This window comes from Lampetra fluviatilis, chromosome 28 (genome assembly GCF_964198595.1).
Source record: "Lampetra fluviatilis chromosome 28, kcLamFluv1.1, whole genome shotgun sequence".
Lineage (NCBI taxonomy): Eukaryota > Metazoa > Chordata > Hyperoartia > Petromyzontiformes > Petromyzontidae > Lampetra > Lampetra fluviatilis.
This window is the reverse complement of record NC_136302.1, coordinates 2,347,597-2,361,873: the sequence shown is the minus strand read 5'-3', so window position 1 is coordinate 2,361,873 and position 14,277 is coordinate 2,347,597. Positions and strand designations below refer to the sequence as shown.

Here is a 14,277-nt window from a genome sequence, read left to right as displayed (position 1 = left end):
ACTCCGGTCATTCTCGCAGCGGATTTTGGCTACCCATCGAACAAAGACGGCCACCGCATCGCTCGCTTTCAGATGTGCTTATGCGGCTGTCTGGAACGCTCTTCCCTCTGATATTAGGAAGCTACTGGAGCTATGCACTTTTAAACCTCGATTGAAAACTAATTTCTTTTAGAACTGCTTTTTGCATTAAGTTTGTTGCCCTTCAATTAGCATGGTTGGCTTTGTACGATGCGAAATACGTTTACATACATAGAAAGCGATGGCACTCGTACTGACTGATCTCATCACTCCATCTGTGTGGTAGACGTACTCACGAGGGTGTTCCCTCATTTGAATGACAGTCCGTCATTTATCTCAACCACCCGCCTTCATGTTTGCCAGTGATGTGTCCTGCCCGAACCCACTTTTCCTAGTCTACATGACTCTTAATTTGCATATATTATCTGATCCATGTATTTAGTTTTAAACTCTGACCCCGTTGTTTTATTGTCGGCGGCTACAATTCACCGAAATCGGCGTGTGGTTATAAAGCCACAGTGACGAAGGCTGTATTGCTACTGTGAACCATACATTTACAAGTCTATTATTGGAATAAGCAGCACTCGGTCATAAAAATAAATGTGCGGGCAGGCTATTGTAACTCACCGAAAGGAAAGCACTGATGCCAACACACGCTATTGATGTACAGTTTATTGTTTTAAATAACCGTGCCGACAATGTTCTTCAACAGAGTCGTTATTTAACAGCGTGCACTGCTAATTTAACGCTGTCGGCACAAGCATTTTACAGTGTATTTCACGCGCAAATAGTTGCGACAGTTTTGACAACCTACATCCCAGGAAATGCAGCCACTGGCCATCAAGCCATGAGGTCACATGGCCTACAGCTGCCATCGCCAAGCGCATTCGTAAGAATTTGCGGAACGAGTAAATGCCATTTAGCGTCCATGACTCTCCCCTTTGTATATAACCACCCCCTGGTCCGCTCCCATTCGCATGCAGAGTTGCCCCCGACTTGGGTGCCGGTATCCTGCGTTTACGCTCCCCCCCCCCTCCGCCAGGAATCGCCAACGAGGGCAAGAAGCTGTACGGCGTGCAGTTCCACCCGGAGGTGGACCTGACGCCGAAAGGCAAGAAAATGCTGCGCAGCTTCCTCTACGAGGTGGCGGGCTGCAGCGGCCTCTACACTGTGCAGAGCCGGCAGGCCGAGTGCATCCACACCATCCAGCAGCGAGTGGGCACCTCCAAGGTGCTGGTGAGTGACTCGCGTGCACAGAGGTGTGTGGGGGGGGGGGAGGTCGGAGGGAGCAGTCTCGGGCCTGCTTCTAATGGTGACCTGGCCCCTTGATGGATGCGTGGCTACTGAGGTTCCGTGATGTGAGGCGATCGTTCGGGGCGACTTGGAGGGTTGAGGGACACGTGCGAGCACCGTGAGAGTATCGCCCCCCCCAAATTAAACTGGGTTATTTTTAAAGGTAAATTTTATCACAATTGAAGATGTTATGCAATGAGAAATTAATTGATTGCAGTGCACCACTTTGTGTGGGAGAAATGGTCCTGGAAGATAGTCACGGAACTACTGAATTCACTTTTTGTCCAGACTAGGAGCATACAATTCATAACCCTTACACGCAAAGAGTGTTCGGCGCATGGCAATGAAGCCAAATGTTTAGAACTCGCAGACCTGGAATCGGCTGAATTAAGTGAAAAACCTGTATTTACTCTGATGTGCTTCAGCCACCCCTGTGAGTAGGCATTCATAGGCGGTCACTCCCCAACCCCCACCCATCCTCCCATTCATACAACCATCACTGCCACGAATACCATCACCACCTGCACCTCGACTACCAGCACTACCACCTCTACCACCACCAGCGGTACCACTAACATCAACACAACTACCGCCCATGCCTGCAACCACAACCTCTACCACCTACACCGTCGCCATGACTGCCACCGCCACGAGCACCGACACGGCTCTATCAACGCCACCGTCGCCACTCTAAGGCCACACCGGGTGTTTGTGTGGGGGGGCTTGCAGGTGCTACTGAGCGGCGGCGTGGACTCGACGGTGTGTGCGGCTCTATTGAGCCGCGCGCTACCCGAGGAGCAGCTCATCGCCGTGCACATCGACAACGGCTTCATGCGGCGGCGCGAGAGCAGCGCCGTGGAGGAGGCACTCAAGAAGCTCGGCCTTAAGGTTACAGGTCAGTGGGGTGGGCGGACGGGCGGGCGGGTGGGCAGGCAGGTGGGTGGGCAGGCGGGTGGGCAGGCAGGCAGGTGGTCAGTCCGGCTGGCGGGCAAGCAGGGTTGCTGCTATGTCATTTTTCATCATACTATGCGACGCAATGTCAAAGTTTGCGACATGAAGATTATCGCAACGTCAGCTTCCTATAACTGTGTAATTGTACTCTGAAATTTTATTGTACTGTTTTGCTCCGCTATACACACACACAGCATGAGTGGAGATTAATTGAAGGGTAATCGACTGCAATTCACTCCTCTGTTCCCCGTGCCTCCAATTAGCACGGTTGGCTACGTACGGTACAAAAGAAGTTCAGCATACATACACGTAGTGTAATGAATTATCCACCGGGGACCTGCACATGGCGTCCATTCCTTGTTGGACCTCCTCCGTGATCAACATCAACTTTGGGGGAAACAAAGGCAGCTGGTGGGGGTGCGTGGTACTGACTCCTCGTGTGCTACGCCGGCGTTAACGGGCGCTTGCTGGCACCGATGGCGCCGCCGGCTCTGTGTACCCAGGCTGATGGGTGGTGTGCTGTGTCATTGCGCCGTGGCGTCTGTTGCAGTGGTGCGCGCCATGCACACGTTTTACAACGGCACGACGACGTTGCCCATCTCGGAGGAGGACCGCACGTCCCGCAAGCGCATCAGCAAGACGCTCAACACCACGAGCTGCCCGGAGGAGAAGCGCAAGATCATTGGCGACACCTTCGTCAAGGTCCGACGGCTGAGCGCTCGCAGCCTTGCCGAACGATAAAGTGGGGGGGCGGGGGGGGGAGCCTCCGGCAGGGTGTTTTCAAATCCTTGAGATTGAGTCTCTTTGTCGCTGTGGCTGGGTGCCTTTGTGGATGAGAGTACGTCTGTGGAGGTGTGTCTCTACGACTAGGCTGAGAGTCCGTGTGTGGATGAGTGCCTGTGTTAATGAGTTTGTGTGTGGATGTATATGTGTGCATGCATGTTGAACTTTTTTCGCACCGTACGTAGCCAACTGTGTTCATCGGAGGTGCAAATCCGAATATATGTGTGTATGAGTGTGAGGAGCGGTAGTGTAGCGTTTAGCAAGCCATGCCTTGAACCCGGAGACCCGAGTTCCATTTCCTCTCACGGTCAACACCAGTGACGGTTACCTGAACCATTCCTGGTCCTCCACCTAGGTCGACTCAGCCTCAAATTATTACCTGGTGCAATGTTTAAGCATTGTCACTATGTAGACAAAGGTGGCCGGGCTTGGTGCTTTCCACCCCCACCCCCTCGAGCACCATGCCGGCCTTCTAAGGTGCTCACTAGCAGCACTTCCCCCAACAGTGTGTTAAGGCTATACGGGGGATCTTTGTCTTTGTGTGCATGAGGGCCTTTGTGGCCGAGTGTTTGTGTGGCAGCACTGCTGTCAAGTGCACATGGTGTGTTGTGCAAAATATTCTTAAGCATTTGTGACACAGGTGTGATGTGGTGATTTGTTGTGGCTGGCATGCAGTAGTGTGGCTGTGCGCCTATCTGGTTACCTATCCCCCGCGGCTGTGCACGCGTCCGACTCCACGATCGCGAATTTCCATACCAGACGTCATGACGCGTCCGTCACATGTGCCTGCCGTGCAGGTCGCCAACGACGTTCTGGAGGAGATGAACCTCAAGCCGGAGGAGGTGTTCCTGGCGCAGGGCACGCTGCGGCCCGACCTCATCGAGAGCGCCTCCCTGCTGGCCAGCGGCAAGGCTGACCTCATAAAGACGCACCACAACGACACGGAACTCATCCGGCAGCTGCGAGACAAGGCACGGCTCCGGGTGGTGGTGTTAGAGAGGGGGGGAGGGGGGCGCCCGACTTATGCCGGCACAATCGTTCGTTGCTTGTTACCTGCCATCGCACGTCGATTGGAAAACACGCACGTCGACAAGTAAAACGGAGCTGAAGCTGTAATATGTGCGCAAAGAAGCGCGGAGAGGGAGGGGAGCCGTGCTTGGAATTGCACTGAGAGACAGCAAGAGGAAAAACATTGATTGGAGAATGACAAAAGTTAAGAGACATGATGGTGTCTGTTGAGTAACGAAAAACTGAACGTATTCGTCAAGAACACTGCCTTATAAAAGAGCGTATAATCGAGCGGCCAGAGAGCACAATTGTAAATGTTGTGGGTTTACTCTCCAACACACTGATGTAATGATCTCACTCAAAAAACCTTTATTATAGAGAGCACATAGAGAGGCCACAGAGTTACCTCTCTGGCCTATCTCTGTGCTGTGAATAAGCGGCATTGCCCAAAATGTCGCTTAAGCCATACTTTATTTTAAGGCAGTGTTATAAGATTAGGTTTGACCCTTTCTGGCAATAAAACAGGTGTTAAGATGTTAAAACACCAATCTGAAACCTTTTGCAAGGAATTATATCTGCTTAAACCACATATATTCGTGGTGAACATGCATTGTCTTTGAAACTGATTGGTCCACACCAGCTTTCATTAGAGCCTCGTCTCAAACAGACAAGTGCTGTTCCATTGTTTACTTCACCATAGAGAAACTGAGCTTCGATATCACTTATTGCGCCGTGGCAGCGTTGTTGTTGCCGCCGCCGCTCATGTGTCTCGCCGTTACCGTTGCTCACGCTCGTTCCCTGTGCCGCCACCCAGGGCCGGGTGGTGGAGCCTCTGAGGGATTTCCACAAGGACGAGGTGCGGGCGCTGGGCCGGGAGCTGGGCCTGCCCGAGGAGATCGTGTCGCGACATCCATTCCCAGGTTCGCGCCACTATGGCCACCAACATCCGGGGTGCCCGCGTGCATCGGTCAGAAAATTTGGGATTTATGCCGTGAAGGACTGGATGGCTCGCAGATTGGAGAGTGATGAGCTGGGATTTATGCCATGGGGGGCTGGGTGGCCCGTGGTTCCTTTCCCTGCGGTGAGCTTGCTTTTACTGCCGTGCGATGAATGTTGCCCTCAAGTTGCAGTGTGAGTGGGAAAGTGCTGCATCCCACGGTCCATCTGCTCATGATCTGCTTGTGCGCAGGACCCGGGCTGGCGATCAGAGTGATCTGTACGGATGAGGCGTACATCTGCAAAGATTTCCCCGAGACGAATCTCCTCTTAAAAATCATCACGGACTTTGCCGCCAGCATAAAAAAGGTGCGGCCCCCAGCCCTGCCGTTCGGACTGCGCAGCGCGCCCTTCCCACTCGCGTGCTAAGTCTGTGGCGTGGTGCAGGCACGGATGTCAACTCCTGGTCACGCAACAGCTGTGGCATTTGGCCATGGTCCCCCCATAGGGTGCCGCGGTGGCGAGATGTTAATGACCTCGCTTGGTATGCAGGAGGTCGTGGGTTCGATCCTGACCCTGACGCCTGTATATTTGGGGTTTGCATGTCTCTCTCCCTATGGTCGCGTGGATTTTTCTCCCGGTTGTCCGGTTTTTCCCTCCAAATTTAGAAACACGGATTTAGAGTATTTGGCTGCTATAAATTTCCACATCATAAGCCACTTCATTGGGCTGTCATTTGTGACCAGGTCGCTTCTCAAAAAGATCTACGCAGATCTCTCCGTACACCTATCCTGTTAGCGCCCACATTCTAACTCGCCCCTGCCGTCCCTTCCCTTGCCCTCTTGCGTGTGCCCTCGCTCTCCCTCCTCCCACAGCCTCACGCGTTGCAGCAGAAGGTGAAGGACTGCACGACAGAGGACGAGCAGGAGAGGCTGACGGAAATCACAGGACGAAACTCGCTGCACGCCTTCCTGCTCCCTGTCAAGTCCGTGGGCGTGCAGGTCTGTACACACTCACACAAAAGAAGCACACAGACGTTTGTTCATTTGAGTGACGGGGTGTTAATCAGCAGCGTGACATTTTTTTTATTTTGCTATGGGAGACACTCACTCTGGGGTGGGTGCTGGGTTTCAGATGCTAAACTAAAGAGCATGAGCTATTTTTTATTTTACCAGTTAAGGCCCGCTGAGCTAATAAGGCTCTTTTTCAGAAGCGAACTAGCCATAAATGATCGCTCATCGAAGTGCCTATGGGGATAATGATGCAAACTCCAAATACATATTATGTGTTCATGGGGAGGTTGGTGAGTGATCCAGTAGTGGACGGTTTAAGGAGTAGCCTGGTAAATATCTGAAACGCTGCTGGCGAATGACCGAATGGGGCAGTTGGCGGTACTATGTGGTCCATGGTTGGAGATTAGTCACTCCGGAGACGCACTGTTGGCTCGTCTTAATTTGCACATCGGTGTAAGAGATGGACACATTTGCCGTGTGATGTTCTGATGCGGTTCAGCACAGGAGCCTTTTATTAAACTTCGATTTAGCGTGATGATTGGGCATCGGCGGTGTTGTGTTGTTGACGTGGGCACTGGCGTATGGAACAACATTATGGGCAACGTCATAAATCTTTTATGCTTTTGAGACTGGTGGCTATTGGTGCTCTGGTGTAGCCGAGCGGGAGCGAGTATCCTACGACTACCGATGGTAGTTAAGCCTACAGGAGCCTTTGCCACCACAAGAGGGTAGTGGCACCCTGGATAAATAATGGCATTACTCAAGACAGCTGAGCCATCGATGGGTTAACTGCATCCACAAAGGCTGACAGATGAATACCTGCTTCATAATAATTGATTTTTTACCCTTCTATCTGGCAACAAAACTGACACCTTTTTACAAGGAGTCATGTTTGCATATACCGCAATACCTGCAGTCATAAATACAAACAAAAGACATAACTCTGATAATGTGCACTGTCCTTGAAGTTGATTGGTCCACACCCGAGACAGCTTTCCTTAGAGCCTAGTCTCACATGGGTTGGACCAGATGACGCCAAAAGGCGCACAACTCAAAGAACAATGCACCATCAGAGTATGAGAGCTCGGGGCAAGCATCTACACTATGGGAACCTCATTTGCCAGTAAAAATATGATAATTGATTTTTTACTCTTCTATCTGGCAACAAAACTGACACCTTTTTACAAGGAGTCATGTTTGCATATACCGCAATACCTGCAGTCATAAATACAAACAAAAGACATAACTCTGATAATGTGCACTGTCCTTGAAGTTGATTGGTCCACACCCGAGACAGCTTTCCTTAGAGCCTAGTCTCACATGGGTTGGACCAGATGACGCCAAAAGGCGCACAACTCAAAGAACAATGCACCATCAGAGTATGAGAGCTCGGGGCAAGCATCTACACTATGGGAACCTCATTTTCCAGTAAAAATATGATAATTGATTTTTTACCCTTCTATCTGGCAACAAAACTGACACCTTTGACATCAACTGACATCAACTTCAAGGACAGTGCACATTATCAGAGTTATGTCTTTTGTTTGTATTTATGACTGCAGGTATTGCGGTATATGCAAACATGACTCCTTGTAAAAAGGTGTCAGTTTTGTTGCCAGATAGAAGGGTAAAAAATCAATTATCATATTTTTACTGGCAAATGAGGTTCCCATAGTGTAGATGCTTGCCCCGAGCTCTCATACTCTGATGGTGCATTGTTCTTTGAGTTGTGCGCCTTTTGGCGTCATCTGGTCCAACCCATGTGAGACTAGGCTTTAAGGAAAGCTGTCTCGGGTGTGGACCAATCAACTTCAAGGACAGTGCACATTATCAGAGTTATGTCTTTTGTTTGTATTTATGACTGCAGGTATTGCGGTATATGCAAACATGACTCCTTGTAAAAAGGTGTCAGTTTTGTTGCCAGATAGAAGGGTAAAAAATCAATTATCATATTTTTACTGGCAAATGAGGTTCCCATAGTGTAGATACCTGCTTCATAGGTGCGCTCTTCAGCGTCCAACCATCTACGCAGCACCACGCAACCCTACGATGTGGCATCGTTGCCAGCGTTTCTGATGACCTCGACAATCACCTGGCCTTAACTGGTTGTGGCGTGCGTGCTCGCACATGCAGGGAGACTGCCGCACCTACAGCTACGTGTGCGGCCTCTCCTCCAAATGCCCCGTGCACTGGGAGTCACTCTTATACCTTGCCAAGCTCATCCCCAGGATATGCCACAACATCAACCGGTGAGGAACACGGGCCCCTCCACACTAGCACCATTTCATCATGAACTCTCGTGCATGCCGTTGGCTGCTAGGCAGACGGCGTGAGGCTCAGGAGTGGATAGGGGATATCTCTGCACCTCCGATTAGCACGATTTGTTATGTGCGGTGCCAAAAAATTCAACATGCATACATGTGCCAATCTGTTACTGTGAATCTAATAAATAAGACCTCCCTCCCCCCAGCTGTGATTGGATGAATTATCGCGATTCACAGTCACGATTTGTTTAAAAAATAAGATCTTATTTAGTTTTTTGTTCCTATACTGCAGTTGGGTTTCACTGAGCCTATATATATTTAAGTTTGGTTTTAAGTTTTATATAAAACTACCCCTCCTGCACATCTGTGCAAAAGAGCTTTATAGCTCCTCGCATTCCTCCAGTATAAAGATTCTGATTCTGATATATGAAATAGGTGGAAGCTGTGACGCAGTGGTTAGCAAACTGTGCTATGAACTCTGCCAATTGAGGTCGTGCTCAGGGCCCAATGCTTTGTGGCATAGTCGCCTGAAGCCAGATGGTCGTGCCGATGAGTCTGTAAGAGTGGACAAGTACGAGGTACTTGGTGTGTTAACAGCGCAACAACTACGAGGTCTGGCAGAAAGACAAAAAGGCGATTGTGTGGTGCGGTGGCATCAGCGGGATTGGCCGTAGATATGACCTCTTGATCCGCGACTTATCTTTTTTTATTTTACCTGGTAAGGCCCACTGAGCTACATTTTTCAGAAGCAACCTGGCCACAAATGATAGCTCAACGAAGTGGCTTATCATGTAGAAATTTATAGCAAGCAAATACATTTTTTTATTTAATTTTACTAAGTAAGGCCCATTGAGCTATATAGCTCTCTCAGAAGCAACCTGGCTATGACAAATGATTGCTCAACAAAGTGGCTTATCATATCATGTGGAAATGTATAGCAGGCAAATACTCTTAAACGCATGTTGATTCTAAATGTGGACGGATAAACCGTAGGACCCGTAGAAAAATCCACGCGACTGAGGAGAGAGACACACAAACTCCAAATATACAGCAGGCGTCAGGGTCGGGATCGAACCCACGGCCTGCTGTATGCCAGGCGAGGTGGTTAACGTCTCGCCACTGTGGCGCCCCTTGACCAGTCCTTGACCAGTCCTCCCCGACTGGACAGGCCGTGAGTTTTTCCACGCTTTCCTTCGCCACCCATTCCCCCCCCCCCACCCCTCCGCCACTGACCAATGTGCTCGCTGCCCGTCATCGTCGTCGTGTCACCGTGGGCAGGGTGGTGTGCGTGATGGGGGATCAGGTGAGGGAGCCACCCACGGATGTGACGCCCACCTACCTCACCTCGGGGGTGCTCAGCACGCTGCGGCAGGCTGACCACACGGCGCACACCATCCTGAGGGAGTCGGGTGAGCGTGAAGTCGGGTTGTGTGCAGGCGTGGGGCATCTTGCTGGACGCACAACGGCCATTATACGGGCTGGAGTATGTATGTTTAGATTATTTGGTGCCGTAAATTTCCACATGATAAGCCATTTTGTTGAGCTATCATTTGTTGCCAGGCTGTTTCTGAAAAGCTGTATAGCTCAGTCGGCCTTACCTGGTAAAAAAAATAGTTCATACAAAAGATGTATAGGGAAGAACAGAAGTAGATTGGTTGAATAACAGCACCTCCGATGAGCACGGTTGGCTATGTACGGTGCAAAAGAAGTTCATCATACAGCAGTAGCAGCCGTAATGAGTGGTGGGCAGCCAAATGATAATGCAAACTTATGGTACAAAAGGAAGAAACAGGAGAGAAAGTGGGCATATGGGAGATTATTGACATGTATTTGTGCGTGTTTATATGAGTGTTTGTTTTTCAATGTGTGTGCTTATGTGTGTGTGCCGTGCCTCCGATCAATAACGGTGGCGAATATTTTAACTGGACGTGGGCCTCCCCCAGGTCGGCTCGGCCTCAAACGAGTACCTGATGTAGTGTGTAAACATTGCCACTGGGCAGACAAAGACGGCCGGCCACGATCCTGGCCACCCACCCCACCCCCTCGTGTGCCACAGTGCCGACATTTGTAGGTGCTTGCCAAGAGCACTTTCCCCAACAGTCTGTTAAGGCTACACGGGGGGGGATGGATCTTTGTCTTTGTGCCTCCACGCAGGCTACACGAGCAAGCTGAGCCAAATGCCGGTGATCTTGGTGCCGCTGCACTTTGACCGCGAGCCGCTGCTCAAGCTGCCCTCGTGCCAGCACTCGGTGGTCGTCCGCACCTTCATCACCAACGACTTCATGACAGGGACGCCCGCCCTGCCCGGCAAGCACCTGCCTGAGGAGGTGTGCGCCCTTTGTGGGATCGTGAAGAGTGTGCCCGGGGCTTCTCCCGGCAGGCGAGAGGATGCGTTGTTGTTGTTGGACCGAGTCGTGCGACTCGCACGCCCAGTAACACCGCGTGCCCGAGCAGCTTCTGTGTGGCGGGATAGAGAGGGGGGGGGGATAAACGGATGTGGCACGGCTAGAGCAGGGGTCGGCAACCATTCAAAGAAGAAGATTTGATCAAAATAGTTTGAGGGCCGCGTTGCACGCAGAGCTACTTGTACACAAACACAGCAGCAGGTGAACAGCAAGTTGACTCAACAAATTATGACTTAAATATATTTGGTGATGGAATAAGTTGCGTCTATTTAGTTCCCCCCCCCCCCCCCCGAGTTATTCTTTGACAATAACAGTTTGACTGTTGCACATGTTGTAGTCACCAAGACATTCCATCGTGACCCATTCTTATACCATTTTTTAAAATCAATTATCTTAATATTAAATCATGTTTAAGATTTAAGTAAAATATGTATGTTGTTGAACTTCTTTCGCACCGTATGTAGCCAACTGTGAAACAGAGGTGCGGCGGAAGGACAACAGAGGAGATGGGCTGATAGTGGTGCAGGACTTGCAGCTGAGCAGACTTTGCCTATGACTGGTACCAGCAGTTTCAAGATCAGCTTCGATGGAAGAGGCTGGAGGCAGCTGCCCATACAATAGAGGAAAAAGCACTGCATCATCTCTGCCCGAGTAGAGTCCCTCACAAATTTGAACTTGCGACTTTCCAATTGTGAGTTAATCGTTCTGCCACAGTGGCCACTCATTGGAAGGTTGCTCATCCTCTGCTGCCAATATCGTCTCTCTTCCTCCAGCCATCTGTCGACTCCCCTGCTCAAAACCTACATCTTTACCTCTGCCTATGACCGACCGTCTCTCTAAATCAAACACGCCCGCTGTGTCTGTGAAGCATGTTGAGATGCGGTTGCATTTAGACGCTGAATTGTGTGAACAGCTGTGTGTGTGCGCTTTGCCATTTTAGCAGCATTAATATAACGGTTAACGTGGGACGTCCGTCCGGCAGGTGGTGTACAAAATGGACGAGGAGATCCGCAAGATCCCGGGCATCTCTCGGGTGATGTACGACCTGACGGCCAAACCTCCTGGCACCACGGAGTGGGAGTAGCGCCGGCGACGGCTTGAAAATCCTCACCGACTCAATAATAAAATACCACACATTCTCAGGCCCTTTCATTGTTCGAATGGATGTACAGGAGTGCATTGTGTATTTTAGTTTTTAATAACTCTGTTATTATTCTCTTGTCTGTTTTTAAAGTGCAGAGGCAGAGTGAGTAAGGGGGGGGGGGGGTGATTGGGTACGGGGTGAGAGGTGCACACGTGGTGCCTATTATTTTTGCAAACCGCAGAGCTGGGATGGGTACGTGTTTTTTGCCAGTGAGCTTTTTGTTCTTGTGCGCATTGTTGCGCCCCGCTCACCGAGATATCGAACTCAGTGTTTGTCGCGGATTAGTCCCGGGAAAGTCAAGAGGATCACATTTTCTAAATGACGTGGCAAGCTTGACTCTCTATGGTTTTTATCTACAGGACTCATGTTGCTTGTGTCCGCAAAACCGTATGCAGCAGAACATGAGATGGGACGTTTATAAATCTACAAAGTCCCAAACGTAGCGCTGCTGTTCCTGCATTGGCTTTATAAAATATATATAATAAAGTGAATTCAAAAGTGCCGAAAGTTACAGAATGTTCGATGGGAAAATTGAATGTTGCCAAGAAAGACATGGACGCATATAATATTACTTTATCCCCAATTTCGCCTTGCATATCATCATCCAGGCACATATTGTTAGTGAGTGCCTATGAAGGGCCAGCAGGGGTGTTATGGCAAGGACCACATCCACCCTCCTTTGTCTCATCAGTTCTGACCTTTGCAGAGCACCGCGTGCACTGTCATGCAAACCACTGCTCCACAATTTACACGCCCGTTGGAGGGTTGACATAGAAAGCTCGGCTATGAGCATTCCTTGGCAAGTTCAGCACAAATAAATGGCATGTGCCACAGTGTTATTTTCAGGACTGGGAAAGACAAAGGTTGCCAGGGCCTGGCGTGTTGCCACATGCCTGCAAATTGGTGCTTTGAGAAACCATTGCGAGGATTGCGGGGCGACCATGCGGTGTGACGGTGCAGCAGCGAGGGTTGTGTTGTATCCCCGCGTATGCCAAGGGTCTTTTGATTTCGTCCCACCCTGCAAGACGCCCATAATTGGGAGTGACCAAACAGCCCCTGCAGGAGCCTCCGGGAGAAGCTCTCGAGACTCTGGGACTTTCCGTTATAAAATAACATGGTCATCTTTTTGTATTATATTGCTGGTGACATGACTAGTCCCTTGTGTTAACCATGCAAGCCTTAATAGGTGCTCGCTAACATTTTATTGGAGGATCGTATTTCACTCGCATACAGGGACCATGGTTTTGGTAGATGCCCTTAAGGTATTATGGGGTAGGGCTGAACAAAGTTGGTCACTACTGACGCCCTTATTTTGCAAAGTCTTTAATTAATGCTGATTAACAATAAAAGTTTAAAACTGAAAGAAGTCCTGTTATTTATCGTATTGTGATAAATCTATATTCTTCGTTTAGCTATCATGGTTCGGGCGCCACACTGGCGAGATGTTAACTACCTCGCCTGGTATATAGGAGGTCGTGGGTTCAATCCCGACCCTGACGCCTGCTGTATATTTGGAGTGTGCGTGTCTCCCTGTGGTCGCGTGGATTTTTCTGCAGGTCCTTCGGTTTTCCCCTCCACACTTAGAATTAATGCGCGTTAATAAGTATTTGGCTGCTATACATTTCCACGTGATAAGCCGCCACTTCGTTGGGCTGTCATTTGTGGCCAAGTCACTTCTGAAAAAGAGCTACATAGCTCAGTGGCGCCTTACCTGGTAAAATAAAAAATGCTTTTTATTATTTTTGGCTTTTTATAATACAATGGATCTCTGATGCTACCTTTTGAGTCCCTCCACAGGGCACTTGGGTCACACGGCCATGCGTTAACAACGTGCTGATCGTGTGTGGGGTGGGGGCTCACCCAATTGAATTCACCGCAGCTGGAACTACCGAAATACAGGAGGATTGAGTACCGTGACGCGATGTGTCCAAACTGGGGAGGGGGGGTCTACTATCTGTGGAAAGGTTAATCTTATTGCAATGGGAAAGTCATGTTTTATACATGTTACATATACAGGTGGTTTGTTTGGGTAAAGAGATTAATCTTGATTTGAAGCTTTCGTGATTGCAGGAATCCATACTCTGGTTCTTTCGGTAAAGTCACATAGCTAGAAAATAAAATAAATGACGACGTTTCGAAAAATATAATTTTGAAGGCAGTTTATATTTTTTCCGCCTGAGGACGACCGCTTGTGTTGCGATTGAAACGTGATTTATTTTATTTTATACCTACGTGACTTTACCGAAAGAACCAAAGAGTCGAGATAGATTAAGTTTAACCTCGATAGGAAAAAACAGTTCCATTCTACTTCGTTGCACGGAGTAAGTGTTTGCCCCCATCCAGCCCTGTCAGCATTCATTGCTTTTCTTATTCTCCCGTGAGACCATGACAGCTGGGTGCTTGTGAACGAGCAGGACTGTGTCGAGAGAAATACGAGCGATGTATGGAATTGAGTAGAGGTA

At 49.5% G+C, this 14,277-nt stretch overlaps 1 protein-coding gene across 5 annotated transcripts in view; it reads left to right on the top strand.

Annotated features, from left to right (window-relative positions):
• GMPS (guanosine monophosphate synthase) overlaps nucleotides 1-14,277 on the top strand; it is a 36,002-nt gene extending 21,725 nt beyond the window's left edge. For 4 of the 5 annotated variants that reach the window (XM_078869523.1, XM_078869525.1, XM_078869526.1 and 1 more), the window contains 11 exons: nucleotides 1,061-1,254; nucleotides 2,041-2,206; nucleotides 2,813-2,964; nucleotides 3,843-4,016; nucleotides 4,868-4,973; nucleotides 5,243-5,358; nucleotides 5,865-5,990; nucleotides 8,136-8,251; nucleotides 9,545-9,675; nucleotides 10,421-10,593; nucleotides 11,654-14,277. In XM_078869523.1, coding sequence (XP_078725649.1) covers nucleotides 1,061-1,254; nucleotides 2,041-2,206; nucleotides 2,813-2,964; nucleotides 3,843-4,016; nucleotides 4,868-4,973; nucleotides 5,243-5,358; nucleotides 5,865-5,990; nucleotides 8,136-8,251; nucleotides 9,545-9,675; nucleotides 10,421-10,593; nucleotides 11,654-11,755 — 1,556 coding nt within the window. In that variant the 3' untranslated portion in view covers nucleotides 11,756-14,277. The remainder of the gene's footprint in view (nucleotides 1-1,060; nucleotides 1,255-2,040; nucleotides 2,207-2,812; nucleotides 2,965-3,842; nucleotides 4,017-4,867; nucleotides 4,974-5,242; nucleotides 5,359-5,864; nucleotides 5,991-8,135; nucleotides 8,252-9,544; nucleotides 9,676-10,420; nucleotides 10,594-11,653) is intronic. The other variant, XM_078869522.1, reaches the window with a different exon arrangement.